The 16,478-nt window shown below is 35.8% G+C and overlaps 1 protein-coding gene across 1 annotated transcript; it reads left to right on the forward strand.

The window, feature by feature from the left end:
* Positions 1–659: 659 nt before the first annotated feature.
* Positions 660–15,033, forward strand: LOC134656932 (alpha-tocopherol transfer protein-like). Its single transcript, XM_063512486.1, has 8 exons — positions 660–956; positions 8,548–8,700; positions 9,946–10,105; positions 11,956–12,014; positions 12,319–12,515; positions 12,937–13,047; positions 13,446–13,548; positions 14,827–15,033. The coding sequence occupies exons 2-8, from the start codon at positions 8,562–8,564 to the stop codon at positions 14,976–14,978; spliced, it is 921 nt and encodes a 306-aa protein (XP_063368556.1). The 5' UTR covers positions 660–956; positions 8,548–8,561; the 3' UTR covers positions 14,979–15,033.
* Positions 15,034–16,478: the final 1,445 nt, after the last annotated feature.

The following is a 16,478-nucleotide window of genomic DNA, read 5'->3' on the forward strand; positions in this document are numbered from 1 at the left end:
AATAAATTCGTCGGTGCGAATAAAAAAATCGCTATGTGTTTTTTTACGATTTTTTGATTTTGGCATATTCCTTCCTTTTTCAATTTCCCGTCGACCTACATCAATTTTTTTTATATCTATATTAGTTTTGAAAATAACTAACAAAATTTGTACAAAAAAATTGCTATGTGATTTTTTTTGCACATAACGAAATTAAATGCCATGTTTTCCGTCGAGGGTGATGGCGATAATGTTGCACATGGCGATTTATTGACCCTAAAATCCGCTATGTATCATTTCTCGTGCTACGTTACTTTGGCAACAAATCGCTATGTGTAAACTTTACACATGACGATTTTAAGTGAACCAAATTTAAGTCGCTATTTAGCAAAATTCTGGTTAAAATAATTTGTGTGTCATAAAATGTGTCATAAAATGTGTCATAAAATGTGTAAATAATAATATTGTAAAAATTTAGGAAAAAAACTGTTTATTTTCTGCATAAGTATCATGTAAAAACCATTGATCTACCAGAAAAAAAATACAGGTGCAACAAATATATTACAAACAGGAAAATAAACAGTTTTTTTTGTCTCCTGTAAAGTAGCTAAAAAATACATGGCGATTTTTTTATTCGCACCGACGCGCGACGTAATTTAACACAAGATTTACCGCAATCCAAGATACCAAAACGGAACGCACTAACCACAGAATATCAAAAGAGTGCCATCTACCCCCAGCCTATGCATTTGCAACCGCGTTCAAACCGCGTGACGAAATAATAAAAGCAGCGCGCTGGCTGAATCGCCTGCATTCGAGACAGCGCGGGCACGCGCCACGATTCGAAAGAAAAAACTTTTCCAAATTCAAACTTTTCTTTTTAAACCAGTGTTCTAAAACTACAAACACGTTGCGTTCAAGTGCCAGTGTGTACATCGTAGAGACTTTGGCGTGTGACTTGATATTTCATTTTAAAGGTGTGTTTATTTTCTTTAAATAGTGATGTGCTTGTGGTGATGGTTTCATCCTGGATATTGTAGGAAATAAACGTTTCCAGTGATCATAAATTTTACGTCCAGTGGTTAATGCCAACAACAAATGTTCGAAATGTACTAAGTTAAAACACTAATTTAAATATTTAGTAGGTATTTGAACTGATTATAATAACTTCGGGTTAAATCCTTTTCATTGACATAATTCCTACTTCAGAAACGTGAAATCAGGACATGAATTATTTCAAAGAAAAAAGGCGGAAGAACTAATAGTTGATCAAACCAATTTGTCAGTAAATAAGAACCAAAAAAAACTATACTCATCCTTTTCTTTTGGGTGCCAGTACTAGTGTAAGACAATGATAGTATGATTATCTCTGTCTATGTTTGAAATGAGACAGTCCTTTGACAAACTATATAATATAGTTGCAAACATAATATCTATGGTAGGTAATTTAGTATCCTGTGAGTACTCCGTTTTAATTATTGCATCGTCAATACATTGACATTGAATTTACTTAGTATTTCTATTGTTTTTGCTATTCCAATATTCAACCTATAAGTAGGTACTACTACTACTAGTTTAAACTATTGACATTATCACCAGAAAAGTCATAACCTTCCTGGCTTCGGTAAGATTATTTTCTGACTTAACAATACAAGTGCTTGGCTGTCATGCATTGACACAACAGTATATATTATTAACAGTATTTTGACTTCTCATATATTTTTATTCAAAATATGTGTGAATAGTAGTACCTATAATTGAATCTAATTGAAGATTGATTAAATATCTTTTTTAACTGTGGAGCTGTAGGTATATAGTTGGTAAATTCGGTAAAACACATAAGTTAAATTCGCATATTAAAAGAAATTACATGGTTTCACGCTATATTATGCTCAACGATTTAATTTAAAGAAAGCCCAACGATACTTGATATTTCATTTCTAGATATTTAAATATATTCCAAAATATCCAATAAAAAAATAAAAAAATGATTATTGTTTTTTGTACAAGTATTGCTACAATATAGGTTATGACCTTCTTTTAAGCAACATTTTATGCTTGTGTCAGAGATCCCCGCTCTTCTATTTTAGAACAAGGATATAGGATTTTTTTATGCAAGGATATAACTATAAACCAATATGTTTGTGTATAAAAATCTAATACTTAACGCTTAAAACTAATAGTAGTTTATGCAACAGTGATATAATAAGGGTTCTTAAAATTCAAGGGTCGAAGTTACAAAACGAGACGTAGTCGAGTTCATTCATCAAAGCATTCAAATGACATTGCTTTAGATATCACTGTCAGTCATTTAATTGACACATTTAAGTGCTGGAGTAGAAAAATACTTAATTTATACTAAAAAGTGTACTCGTAGGATGATTGTAATAAATACAATTTTTAACTAATACTTATTAATTACTTCTCTGAGAATTCCTAATTATGTATTTAGAGCTGAAGTGGTGCATGCAAGTGTACAATACATTAAGAATGTCAAAACGCGTTAGAAAAGCACGGCTAACAAGCGCGTAAAGGGGCCCACTGATTATCAGTCCGCCAGACGACATCAGCCTGTCAGTAGGAACAAAAAGTTGACAGTTCCGAACAACTGACAGGCTGATATCGTCCGGCGGACTGATAATCAGTAGGCCCCTTTAAGAAGCGCTAACAAATACAAATAATGGAGGCAACTTCAACAATTGCCCTCAAGTCCATAAAATAAAAAAAAACTTCAACAATTAAGTTAATTAACTGTTTGTCATCAACTGTGAGCGTAGCGTGAGTCACCGGGCATTAGCCTCTAGAGAAATCGCGTGCAACTCGAGATGGTCGCAGATTTCTCATCGATGCACCGGCCGCACTTTGCACGTTTGATGCATATTCTTAAGAGCCCATCAACGTGCACACTAGCGCCACTGCTAAATAATCGTGATTATTTAAATTTAACGAAATATATTTAAAAAATGGGGCCGCTACGTACTGTATCTTGTATTAAAGTACCTTTTGAATACATCAAACTAGTTTCTATGTTGCTGGATTCGTCAATCTATGCGTCCAAAGTTAAAACGGCCGTTTTTGCTTTGAGTTCATAGATTGACGAATCCAGCAACATAGAAACTAGTTTGATGTATTCAAAAGGTACTTTAATGACGGATGGAACTGTCAGTAAAACTCTAGGTAAATGAATTAGACGAAAAAAATATACGAGTTTGAAATATGGGGGTGCTACATTTTTTCCAAATAGTTTAAAATTGCATATACAACTTATGTCATGAGGAATTCGTCGACGTACCGATTGGCATTACAGCTTAAATGTAAAACTCATCGTCCTCGACCATGACCATATATAAAGGATTAAGGTTCAGCCATATTTGATGATGGCGATATTTTTTTATTTACTTACCAATATTTAGCGGGCAAACGCCCCCGCGTTCAAATTAAAAGTTTAATCATTAAATCTGTCAATTAATGGTCATAATATGTAGTTAGTTCTGCATATGTTAGATGCGTGTTTGACACTCGTTAACAATTTTCGCCTAACGAATATCTATGGAAAATAAATGTCAAGTAGGTAACTTAACTGGCAACTTTCCCGATTTATATTTGGAATCGGTCCTAAAAGACTCTTTTTAAAGTAAAACCGGAAAGTCACATGTGTCCTGAGTTTGAAACCACATACGACCTTATTCGACTATAACGTGTGTTGCCATAACGACCATCTTCACAAATGAAGCTACGCCTTTTGAAATAGAACGTGACTTCCGCGATGCTCGCTTCATATTAATAAATAGGCACTGGTACATTGTACCACGTACGTCTTACGTACTACATAACGTATACCCCACTTATTTAGTATCTATTAGTCCCATTAACCAAATGATTAATGAAAAACCGGCCAAGTGCGAGTCGGATTCGCGCACGGAGGGTTCCGCACCATCAACAAAAAATAGAGCAAAACAAGCAAAAACAACAAGCAAAAAAACGGTCACCCATCCAAGTACTGACCCCGCCCGACATTGCTTAACTTCGGTCAAAAATCACGTTTGTTGTATGGGAGCCCCACTTAAATCTTTATTTTATTCTGTTTTTAGTATATTTGTTGTTATAGCGGAAACAGAAATACATCATGTGTGAAAATTTCAACTGTCTAGCTATCACGGTTCGTGAGATACAGCCTGGTGACAGACGGACGGACGGACGGACGGACGGACGGACAGCGAAGTCTTAGTAATAGGGTCCCGTTTTTTACCCTTTGGGCACGGAACCCTAAAAAACGGTCACCCATCCAAGTACTGACCCCGCCCGACGTTGCTTAACTTCGGTCAAAAATCACGTTTGTTGTATGGGAGCCCCACTTAAATCTTTATTTTATTCTGTTTTTAGTATTTGTTATAGCGGCAACAGAAATACATCATCTGTGAAAATTTCAACTGTCTAGCTATCACGGTTCGTGAGATACAGCCTGGTGACAGACGGACGGACGGACGGACGGACAGCGGAGTCTTAGTAATAGGGTCCCGTTTTTACCCTTTGGGTACGGAACCCTAAAAACAAAGTAAGCAAATGAGGTATCATAGCTAGAGAATGAGGTCTCATGAGTGCGGAAGAAAGCTTTCAATCTAACAGCCTCCTAGTCTAGTCAGTAAGCCTGCCTATGAACCAGGAGGTCCCGGGTTCGATACCTGGCATGTAGGTATTTGTGTGTTTATCACAAATATTTCTTCCTGTTATGAATGTTTTCTATATACGTACCTAAGTAATGTTAACTGTGTAGGTATATCGTCGTCTTGTACCCACTACACAAGCCTTACGTGAGCTTACAGTGGGTCTAGGTTGATCCGTGTAATATTGTCATCTATACAATATTTATTTATTTAAATTTAATCTTATAAAAATACGGGTTTTTTTAGTTCTAAGAGTCTGTAAGGTTATGGAACTATTGGTCACGCTAGCCGGTCAAAAGTGACTAGAAATAACCTCAGGCAAAAAATTTAACGGTTTCTGCATGCTCCATATTTAATAACTTAAAATACAACCAAAACTCCGCATAAAAAGCAGCCATTACCCCTGAAATGTATCAAACGGTACTTAAATTAAAACATGAATAAAACAGACCGAATTGCGATCACGTTCTCTCAGAGCATTCACCTTAAAAGCAGTATATCGTTCAGTAAAGAGTGTAAAATTTTAAACTGGACTTACGTCTCTATAGACACGCGGTGGAAAATGAGATATGAGCAAAAAAGTAAGTACGATGATTGTTAAGAAATAGCACAACAGACTATTATAGTGGAATGGGTGCAATTATTTGGAAAGTTCCGACCGATATTAGCAATGGAATTCGGCCAATTTTTTACTGACACGTTCGTTTTGAACATTAGATAGGCATGGGTAAAGGAATAATAAAATAACGTCAGCCATCTTCGGGCGCACGAGCGCCGAGCAAACTAGGAGTCGAAGTGGTCGCCATGGCCGAAATCGGCCGGAAGGATCATCATCATAGGAATTTAATTTTTGTAGGTACCATTTCGTACCTTGTCTCACTAACATTAATTTTAGATCCCTAGTGGCTTTATTATTGATTTTCACTGCGACAAGATACACATAAATCAAATTCCTTGTTAGTCCGCTATTCTTACGACACTTCGGCAGCGAAGCACCTGGTGTCAAACGGTTCTAAAGACTCTCGGCCTGATTCGAACTTTAATATACGTCAAAAATTAGCTCCACCAAATTAGCATTAGTTAAAAGGCAATAAGGCCCACTGGTGTACAGTTAACAGTGTCGGCATGTCGTTCTTACATAGAAGTGATACGGTGAATGTGTCTTGTACTAATTAGTGCGAGAAGGTACTAACTAGTTTAGGTTAGTGATTCTAACTTAGACTTTAGATTTACGCACGTTAGATTTCTTGACATGGTGTGACCTAATTTTTTCTAGTGTACCTAAATATAAACTGATAACTATAATAATTTCTGAATAAAATTATATAATTTGTGTCCTTTACTCTAGAGCAAACGAACTAATCAGCAAATTTTAAACAGGTCAATTCAATAGGTTTTGGAGATTCATTTAAATATTATTTATACACGTACATACTAATATCTACTCATATCAATAATGTACTCATTCATCTTGAATCAACCCTATTATCTCAAGAAAATTCTTTAAAAAATGTAATGTCAAGCAGGACAAATATGCCAACTTTCAATAAAGTCAACATGCCACGCCACTTCAATCACTTTTTCGCTTAAAACTGGAATTCCTAAATTGGAAAGTCGAGCAAAAACTGTAGCTATGCAAAAAAATTGCGTGTCAGTTAAAATTCACGAAACAAACTTGATCAAACATAAGTAAAGTTCATCGTGTCATCACGCTACAGTTTTATGCAACCACTTTTTTTTTCACGGGTGCACTGTTTGGCAACTCCTTACGCCGGTTACAGCATGTTCTAGGAGCACACTAGGAGTGTACATACAATAAAAGAGGAAGGAGCATATATATTAGTAGTAAACGTTGAATGAGAGGAAAGAGAAAATTACAAATGTTCTATAACAATAAAAGTTATGTTGCTATATGAACTTTAATATACAGCCACAAGAAAAAAGCCAAAGAAAATTTCGACGACCGGTCTGGCCTAGTGGGTAGTGACCCTGCCTGTGAAGCCGCGGTCCTGGGTTCGAATCCCGTTAAGGGCATTTATTTGTGTGATGAGCACAGATATTTGTTCCTGAGTCATGTAAGTATTTGTATATTATATATATCGTTGTCTGAGTATCCACAACACAAGCTTTCTTGAGCTTACCGTGAGGCTTAGTCAATTTGTGTAATAATGTCCTATAATATTTATTTATTATTATTATTATTATTTATATGCTAACGATGAGGTCACATTAGATAAAAGGTAGAAAAGAAAGAGACGGGAAAGAAGCAGAGTGCTGAAGCGACTTATTTTTCTTCTTTTTATGCCATCTCACAATACTTCAATTTATTCAAACCTACAAAACGATGAGGTCACATTAGATAAAAGGTAGAAAAGAAAGAGACGGGGAAAGAAGCAGAGTGCTGAAGCGACTTATTTTCCTTCTTTTTATGCCATCTCACAATACTTCAATTTATTCAAACCTACAAAACTCAAACCACAAAATTAAAAATTTATTTCACCAACATCAAAAAAAATTCCGAGATCATAAGTAAGTTAATTTTCCTTGTACATCTAGCTTAGCAGGTGAAAGTTTCTGAATTCAGTTTTTGCCTTACGAAAACAGTCACGGTACATAAACTGCGGACCAGATTGTTAAAAACTCCAATTAAGTAAGTATAGAAGAAACCTTTCACGCTATAAATTAGGAACGCTAACTTATAAAGTTAAATTGAGTTTGAATATATTTACAGTAGGCGGTCTGAGGTATTTTACAGTGGAAAGAAGCGGTTATCTATAAAAATATTTAAATTTTCGATTACCGTTAAAGTGTTAATACTTCCTGAACATTTTAATTCGTAGCATAGAACAAAATTATTCCCTTCCCATTTCAACTTGTCTTTATTTATTTTTAACCGAGTGAAAGCGAAGATTTTCGTTTTAGCTTGAGCAAAAATGCTTTTGTAAGTCTGTCCGCCTTTTTGGCTGTTTTCTTCTTTAGGTTATATTTCTCAATCGTAATCGATTCTCGTGAAATATTAAGCACGTTAGACCATTTATATGGAATTTTATGCTCGATTCAGTTTTTAGAAGTCGTTCTAAATGGCGGAGCCATGGGTGTTCACTATGTCTACAACTCGCAGATCCTCTAGTCTTATTAATATATGCATCGTCACGCCCCAGTCATCAGTGGCCATAGTTAAAGTCTGATTGCTGTGTCGTCACACGCAAGGTTGGAAAGCGCAGTTTCTTAATCGTGCGGATTGCACACTGTATGTGTACTGTGTATGCGCAAGTACAGTGAAAACAAAGAAGTAGGTTTTCATGTATGGTTCGGTAATTTATTGATAATCCGTTGATTAAAGGATGACTTACATAAAAATTAACAAGATTGTACCTTAGCTAGTCAGGAAACTAATTTATTGTAAGTGAAGGTGATGGTGTGTGGAATACGCCTCTTTGTCATGTCAAAGTCTCTGAAGAGTTAGCTTAGACAATGCTATTTGGAAATAAATTCAAATTGCTGCAATGCTGGCTAAAACATTACACCAACTTTTCGTGATAATGATGCTTGATGACAGACATTTCGGAAATAATGCAATGTTTTCGGCCGGTAATCATGTAAATAACTAAGTATGCAGTGGATTTAGTTTCTCTGTTTACTGACTTTAAAGCAATGTATTTACAACATGCGGAAAGTATTACACTTGGGTAAAGAGTGGTGGTGATAAACCAGGTTCCAAAAACACTTATTTAATTATAATGATACTAGTGTCTGCCCGCGACGTGATAAAATCTCCTGGAAATGGATCTTATGTCCATCCTCGGGCCGACCATACTAATATTATTTCTAACAAATTAACTTATCTTGAAATAGATATCATATGACATCATTTCGCTAAACCCCAGTCTTTTGCTAATTTCAGCTCCCAAGGCCAAGATGACTCTAGAACAGCCAGCTGGTGAGATGTGGCAGAAGATCCGGGAGGAGCTAAACGAGAAAGCAGACACTAAGGATGCTGACCTGGCCCATATTAAGGAGTGGCTCACGAAGGAACCTCATCTTCCTGATGAGTTCGGTAAGAGTTTATGCTTTTGTTTCATATATTCCTGTTGTGCCCACTGGGACAAGTACAGATTTCAGCCCATATATTATGTCAGCCACAAGGATCTTTTCTACCTACAGATTCAGTTTCTTTATTCATAACGTAAGTTACATGTCAATTTTATTATACCTACATATTTACATCTTATGTATATTTTATATTAACAATAATAAGTATCTCGTTTCAATATCACATAACATTTTTTGGATTCGTAAATTCATCTAATGAGTAGAAGGCCTTATCTTTTAAATATTTCTTTAGTTTACTAATAAACATATTGTCTGATAATTCAACTGACTTAAAATTATTTGGCAAACGATTATAGATTCTAGGACCTATGTACCACAAACATTGCCACAGCCTTTGAAGCCTATGTGTATATGTGTGAAATTAGTGTTAAGTGTTATGTGGTGAACTTTGCGTACCGTTCACCGGCAGGCGCTTATAGTGCTTTAATGCTTAGAATGTATCATCCTTCACTTGTCCTACGATCTCTACAACAGACTTTACGTCTGTGGCCTTAGTGAAAAAGTGTACAAGTCTGGCAGCGCAGGGGCCCGTTTCTCAAAAGCTTGTAACTAACTTGTAATACAATTGGAAGTCTCTTTCTAACAAAAGCTGTCATAAAGTGACATCCGCTTGTATTATAAGTTACAAGCTTTTGAGAAACGGGCGCCAGGTGTAAAAGAAGTTCCAAGTAACAATTATGCCCTTTTACACCTAAGCTGCGCGAGACTTGTACCCTTTTTCACTAACGCCACAGATGTATTATTTTTGTATGTGTATGAGCATTTACACCAGTATATCTGCTAAATATGTACAACTGTTCCCACAAAAATGAGTCATATCGTTCAGCTGTAATACCCGGATGAGCAATCATTATTGCACCATTAAACCAACCAATAAATTTACTTAAATACAATAATAACACGTCTTCGCCTCGGCTAGTCTGTGGCCATGAGTAAGCCCATTTATAATATAAAAAAAAAATATTATAACAATAAAATAGTAAAATTCATAGCAATAAAAAACGCATCTATTAGTCTACTAGGATTATTTGCATTTTGTTTCCTCTGTTTTCTCACAATTACCGATATTTTACTTGTGCTCGACTAACTATTAATGAAGTGTGTTCTCGTATTGTATTTGCACTTTTACAACAAGACATGAAAGAACTTAACGATATATTGTTACTGATTCATAAACCTCCATCTCCAGATGACCAGCGTATCATGACCTTCCTTCGCGGCTGCAAGTTTTCCCTGGAGAAGACCAAGCGTAAACTGGACATGTACTTCACCATGCGTTCGGCCGTGCCCGAGTTCTTTACCGACCGCGATGTCTCCCGCCCAGAGCTCCAGGAGATCCTCAATATTGTGTAAGTCCATTAAAAATCTTGTTTTTTTAAGTTTATTTAGAACACAAACAATCGTAATAAGCATATTACATAATATTGTACTTACACAATGTACAGAAACTAAGATAAAGAAGAAATAGATTTGGAGGTTTATTAGTATTAGGTATAAACAACGTTTACAAGATAAGATAGGTTAAAATAAAGTTTAGTAGTTCCAGAATAATAACATCCAGATCCAGAATAATCACGGACTAATGAAAACGGCCCACTTTGTATAGAGAACGCCTCACAAAGAGACCCATATTAATTGTGCCTGAGGGTACATTAAAATTCTAGACTAGTATTTTTTTATACAATTTTTTTCATGTTTGACGATCCTTTTGTGAAATTCTTAAATTTGTGTTAAATTTGATTTGTATAATAATCCAATATTATTATGGAATAATAACATCAATAAATTGCTCTGATAATTAGCTTAAGATAATATTATTTATGTTAACGATTCATAAGTGCTTGTTGCTAGGCCTACATGAATGAAGTATATTTTGAGTTTGAGTTTGAGTTTATCGAAAGGAAAAAGAAAATAATTCATTAATAATTAATAAAAAAAATAGCTTCAATATAATAAATTTTGAACATAAATAAAAGAATGCCGCTTTTGTCCCAATGAGACCCAGTTTCCCTCCTGGGTTCAATGGTGTTGTTGTAGTCTCTTTCGTAAAAACAAATATCTACCTTATGCCAATATTTCGTCGGTGCGAATAAAACAATCGCTATGTGTTTTTTTTTTACGATTTTTTGATTTTGGCATATTTTAATTCCTTTTTCAATTTCCCGTCGACCTATATCAATATTTTTTTATATCTATATTAGTATTGAAAATAACTAACAAAATTTGTACAAAAAAATAGCTATGTGATTTTTTTTGCACATAACGAAATTAAATGCCTTGTTTTCCGTCGAGGGTGATGGCGATAATGTTGCACATGGCGATTTATTGACCCTAAAATCCGCTATGTATCATTTCTCGTGCTACGTTACTTTGGCAACAAATCGCTATGTGTAAACTTTACACATGACGATTTTAAGTGAACCAAATTTAAATCGCTATGTAGCCAAATTACGGTTAAAATAATTTATATTGTAAAAATTTACGAAAACAACTGTTTATTTTCTGCATAAGTATCATGTAAAAACCATTGATCTACCAGAAAAAAAATACAGGTGCAACAAATATATTACAAACAGGAAAATAAGCAGTTTCTTTTGTCTCCTGTTTTAAAGTAGCTAAAAAATACATGGCGATTTTTTTATTCGCACCGACGATTTGTCTTTTTACGTGAGCTGTACGGATATGATGGTCGTTCTTGTCTACGTGACAGCGTGATAAAACGGTGTCCGTCACTTTCTTTCCCACGGTGTTAAACAGTGACAGTTATTTTATCACGTGGATAAAGATGGATAAAGCTATCCATAATAGGCTGGCTGGAGCAAAAATAGTGGGACAACGACGCTGCAAAGATAACGATAATTTGTTATTATTACCGCACAAAAGTTGTTGCTGTTGCTGAATTAATCTTACAATGTAAAAAGAAAATCACATGTTCCATACGTGACAAATGTAAGGATCATGGTATTTAAGATAGCTACTTAAAATTAATCGCAGGTACCACTTATGAGATTTCCACCGGGTACAATAATGAACATAATGCACTGTTCAATTAACAATATAATAATAAAAAACATTTTTGCTTCTATCAGGTTTAAAATTGCGCGTGATCCTTTTTCCTGATCTAGAAAAGAAGAGTGGCGTCAAGTGACAGTGGCAGCTTTATTTCTAAGTGTAGATACTAATGAACACTATGTTTTAGGCAAATGCCGCCTCTGCCTGGCCTTACTCCCGAGGGTCGCCGTGTTATCCTAATGAGAGGTAAGAAAACGAACTGGTTATTTCTTTAACACCCCTTAAAGGTATAGATACCTGCCGTTAATACATAATATAATATGTATTGTACGAAAAGGGGGAACTATGTTCAAAGTAAAAGTCCAAATATCTAATGCTAACAATCCATTCTCCTGGACATGTTTATCGCTTTAGTAATGAAAAGGCGTGGTCAAACTTTTCTTAAATTTTTACAACTATAGCTCCAGTCGTTTGTACTACGTATATTATTATAAATCGCAGAAGAAAAACTATTTTATATAGACTAATTCCATCCTCTTTTCTCAATCAGGCATAGACAAAGACATCCAAACCCCGAACGTGGCCGACGCATTCAAGCTGGCGCTCATGCTGGGAGACGTGAGGCTGAATGAGGAGAAGGAGGGAGTAGCCGGAGACGTTTACATCCTCGACGCTTCCGTGGCCACGCCTACACACTTCGCCAAGTTCACGCCAACGCTGGTGAAGAAGTTCCTCGTGTGTGTACAGGTATGGAGGTTTCCGTCCTCATTCATGATCATCATATTCTTTAGCCTGGTATCGTTCGTTGGCGAGCATACCATTTCCTCTTTGAGGATTCCACCCACCCAAGTTCTCCAGTGTAGTCTTGTCCAGAAGTGACCGGTAAATTTTCAACATAATATTAACATCGAGCGATGGATGTAAGCCACCGCGATCACTATTCTTTAATTGTATCCTTAATAAAATACAGAAGATTCTCAAAATGATTCCGTAATTCGTATCCATCGTTTGTACTATTATGCTGATATGCTTGATATTAATCCACAGCCTAAAGACAACATGCTGCGGATGTTCATGCTAACACTCTTGAGCAATCGCTCAACTAGAACTCGAAAAAATCTTTTTTTGTGTACATCTCTTTAGTATATGTTTTTATTTTGTATTACAGGAAGCCTACCCAGTCAAACTGAAGGCAGTCCATGTGATCAACGTGTCGCCATTGGTCGACAAGATCGTCAACTTCGTCAAACCTTTCATCAAGGAAAAGATCAGAGACAGGGTATGTTTAACCATTCTTTTAGCAAAGAAAAGAATCACATAATTAAATATGTAGCTGCCTTTAGGAAATCCTTGCATACTGATGTGTGTAACGATCAATATGTATCGCCCACTATAGTCTGCCATCTTCCCAAGCTACATATTTATTGAGAACCCTATTTCTTGTACAGTCAGCAGCAGAAGTTGCTAAGCGGGCGAGGTGTTTAAGGTAATTAATTACCTTGACACGCTCGTATTCTCTAAACAATAAAGTCGCGTCAAGATCATTTTGAACACCTCGCCCGCTTAGCAACTTCCACTGCTGACTGTATCTACTCACGTCAAAATCACATGACAATTTCTCGCGTAAGCTGTATCGTCGCATTGACCGAGTTTCCATTATTTGAATGCTTATTCCAGATTCATCTCCATTCTGATATCAATGATCTCTACAATCACGTTCCTAAGGAAATGCTTCCTACAGAATACGGTGGCAACTGCGGCTCCATGAATGATCTACATAGTAAGTTAGACATTAACGGCGTTATTTATAAACATCTGCCAAGTTAATCAGCTGGTGATCGTCGTTTGTCCCTCTCTATAGCATAACGACAGATAGGAACAAACGACGATCATCAACTGATTAAGTTAGCAGCCGTTTATGAATAACGCCATAATCTTTTAAATGTACAGCTTGGGAACAACTGAAGCGTACAATACAAAACTTGTCATTAATTTCACACTAGGGTTTGACTGCGACTTCATCTATTCATGATGATTATTGATTAAGTACAAAATCGACGTTCTACGTCCTTCTGGTGGTCTCAAACTATCTCGATACCAAATTTCATGTATATGTTCAGCGCTTTAAGACAAACAGCGTTACATTCGCTTTTATAATGCATACTAGTATAGATCTCAAACAACGAAAAACGTGATAAGTTCACACGTGTGTAAGTAGAGGTTAGAGAAAAACAGGTCTAGTGTTGTTGTTTTGTATTAAACAGTCAACTGTAAAATAACTTCATAAAGTTCGAATCAGGCCGATAGTTTTTGTGTTGTGATATATTATTTTCATATCCCAGTGGTAGGCCGTCGTAACCCGACCGATTACGTCATTTAAATTTCAAATTTGATAAATTTAAATAAAATAAAATTTCTAACTACTGAAAAACGATGTATAAGGTCAAGTGAGGTAAATGCAACTATGGGGTTATTGCGTCTCTCCGTTCTTTATCGAATACGATTGGTCGAAACGTGACCTTACCACTTGAAGAGGTAAGTATATAAAAGTATAAAAAGTATATAGTTGGAGCATACTTGTGTAGTGGCTAGCAAAATAGGCACACTTTACGGTAATAAAATATAGCACAAGAAACAAGAAAGACGAATATTTTTTGAAATTATCTATTAGCTCGAATGAAAATTATTTAATAAGTACCTATATATAATAGATACTTCATTTACGTTCTGACAATAACAATGCTGTTCTGACGTAAGTCGTTAAAAATAATGTTGTTTCTCAGAAGACGTATCTTTCTCGTCTTGAATATTTTTGTAAATTTCATATGTACCTACCTATTTCATACAATGCAAAGAGTGACATGTGGACAGACAATTATTGACAAGTTTATTATATTCTTGTTACCTTACCTATACCTCTCAATATTGCTTAATGTGTTAATTCAATCTGGTATCAATAAATGAGTGATCTGACTTTTACAATCCAAGACAATGCCCAACGCCCAACACGAAAAATCCTATTTAGTAAATTAGTCTAACATATTTTGCTGTTCCACAGATTCATGGGTGAAGAAACTGGAAGAGTACAAAGAATGGTTCGCTGAGCATGAAAATATTAAGGCGGACGAATCACTCCGGCCAGGCAAGCCCACCAACTACGATGAGCTCTTTGGCATCGACGGTTCCTTCCGTCAACTCGTCATCGACTGATCAGTGACGTAGACGTAGTCCTTGCTGAAAGCGACATATGATCTCCAAAAGCGACTATAATTAAAACAAGTGACAGTTTATATTGTCGCTCTGTCGTGTTTGTCGCTTCAGTTAGGAGGCCTAACGACGAATGGGAACGATCTTAGTTTAAAACTAATTGGTAATTTTGGTCAAAAAGTTCCACTTGGTCGGTTGTTGGAAAGCACAAAGGTGATTTAAAAATCCTTTCTAATAACAACCGATAAAGTGTTTCCTTTTGCCGAAAAATTGTAATTAATAATTTTCAAGTATGTAACAACACGATAACATAAACGTATAAATTTTTGTTTAGAAGGACCGTTACCATTTGTGTTTGGCGTTAGGTATAATTTTTGATACTCGGCCAGATTCAAAAGACTTTGTCATACAAAAAAAAAATACTCAAATTGATGTCTTTCTAATTTGGCAACGTATTGTTAGCGTCTCTCTACTGTCGCTTTACTTAGTTACCATTTAGTTTATTTGGTGCTCTTGTATTATATGGACCAAATATTTCGTGGACCAAAGTTTAAGGTCCTTGCTCAATGTTTGCGGTGATATGTTTGATGTTTGCTTTGAATATTTTAGGCGTTTGGACCAATAAATACTCTATTTTTTACAATGTGTTTTTTTTACTACTATTTACCTATACATATATCTGTCCCATCTTATTCAGGAAAATATCGAACTAAATTGTAGTTACTAATAGTTTAAAAGATTTAGTACACACATAGGACAGGGTATTTAGGACATTAAGCCTGAAAAAACTAACTTTGCAATAAAAGTTAAATTTCTATGAAAGTATGACATTTTATAGTGTCACTTTCACACTTTGTTACTTTAAGTCCGTGCAGAGTTACTTTAGACGGAATTAAGTAACAGGATTTTGGAATTTCACGCACTTCTATCAATTTATTTGCAGAATGTATTATTTGCTTACCATGTTTTCATTTTAACAATGAATGATTCGATGATTAACAAACGTTTAGCCCTGATACAAGTTTTTGGTCCTGAGAGCCTACCGCGAACCACGTTCGACGTGTTGCCTCCCTGTCACACTTACGTACGAATTAACAAGTGTGACAGAGAGGCAACACGTCGAACGTGGTTCGCGGTAGGCCCTCTGGGTTCTAAGCATAGGAGCATTTATTCGTTTCCGGGTCTAAGGAGAATAAAGGTACTCAAAATATTTTTTTGGTTGGTTAGAGTGGTTTGGTTGGTTGAGATTGAGAAACGTAACGATTACATACCGGGCTCTGCATTATACCGACCTACATGAAGAATTATTGTTGTCATCAACGTCTAGTAAACCGGTAATGTTCTTATACTCGTATTTAATGACTGTCATGACTAGTCAGATATCATACGAACGAAACGAAACGGGCTTTTAAATGCCAGCCGGTCTAGTATGATTTGCGTTCTCGCACGCGAGTCCATACTCGAAATCGCGCTACTCGCGCTAGATGTATGGAGTTGCGCGCG

The sequence above is a fragment of the Cydia amplana genome, chromosome 19, assembly GCF_948474715.1.
Source record: "Cydia amplana chromosome 19, ilCydAmpl1.1, whole genome shotgun sequence".
Taxonomy (NCBI): domain Eukaryota; kingdom Metazoa; phylum Arthropoda; class Insecta; order Lepidoptera; family Tortricidae; genus Cydia; species Cydia amplana.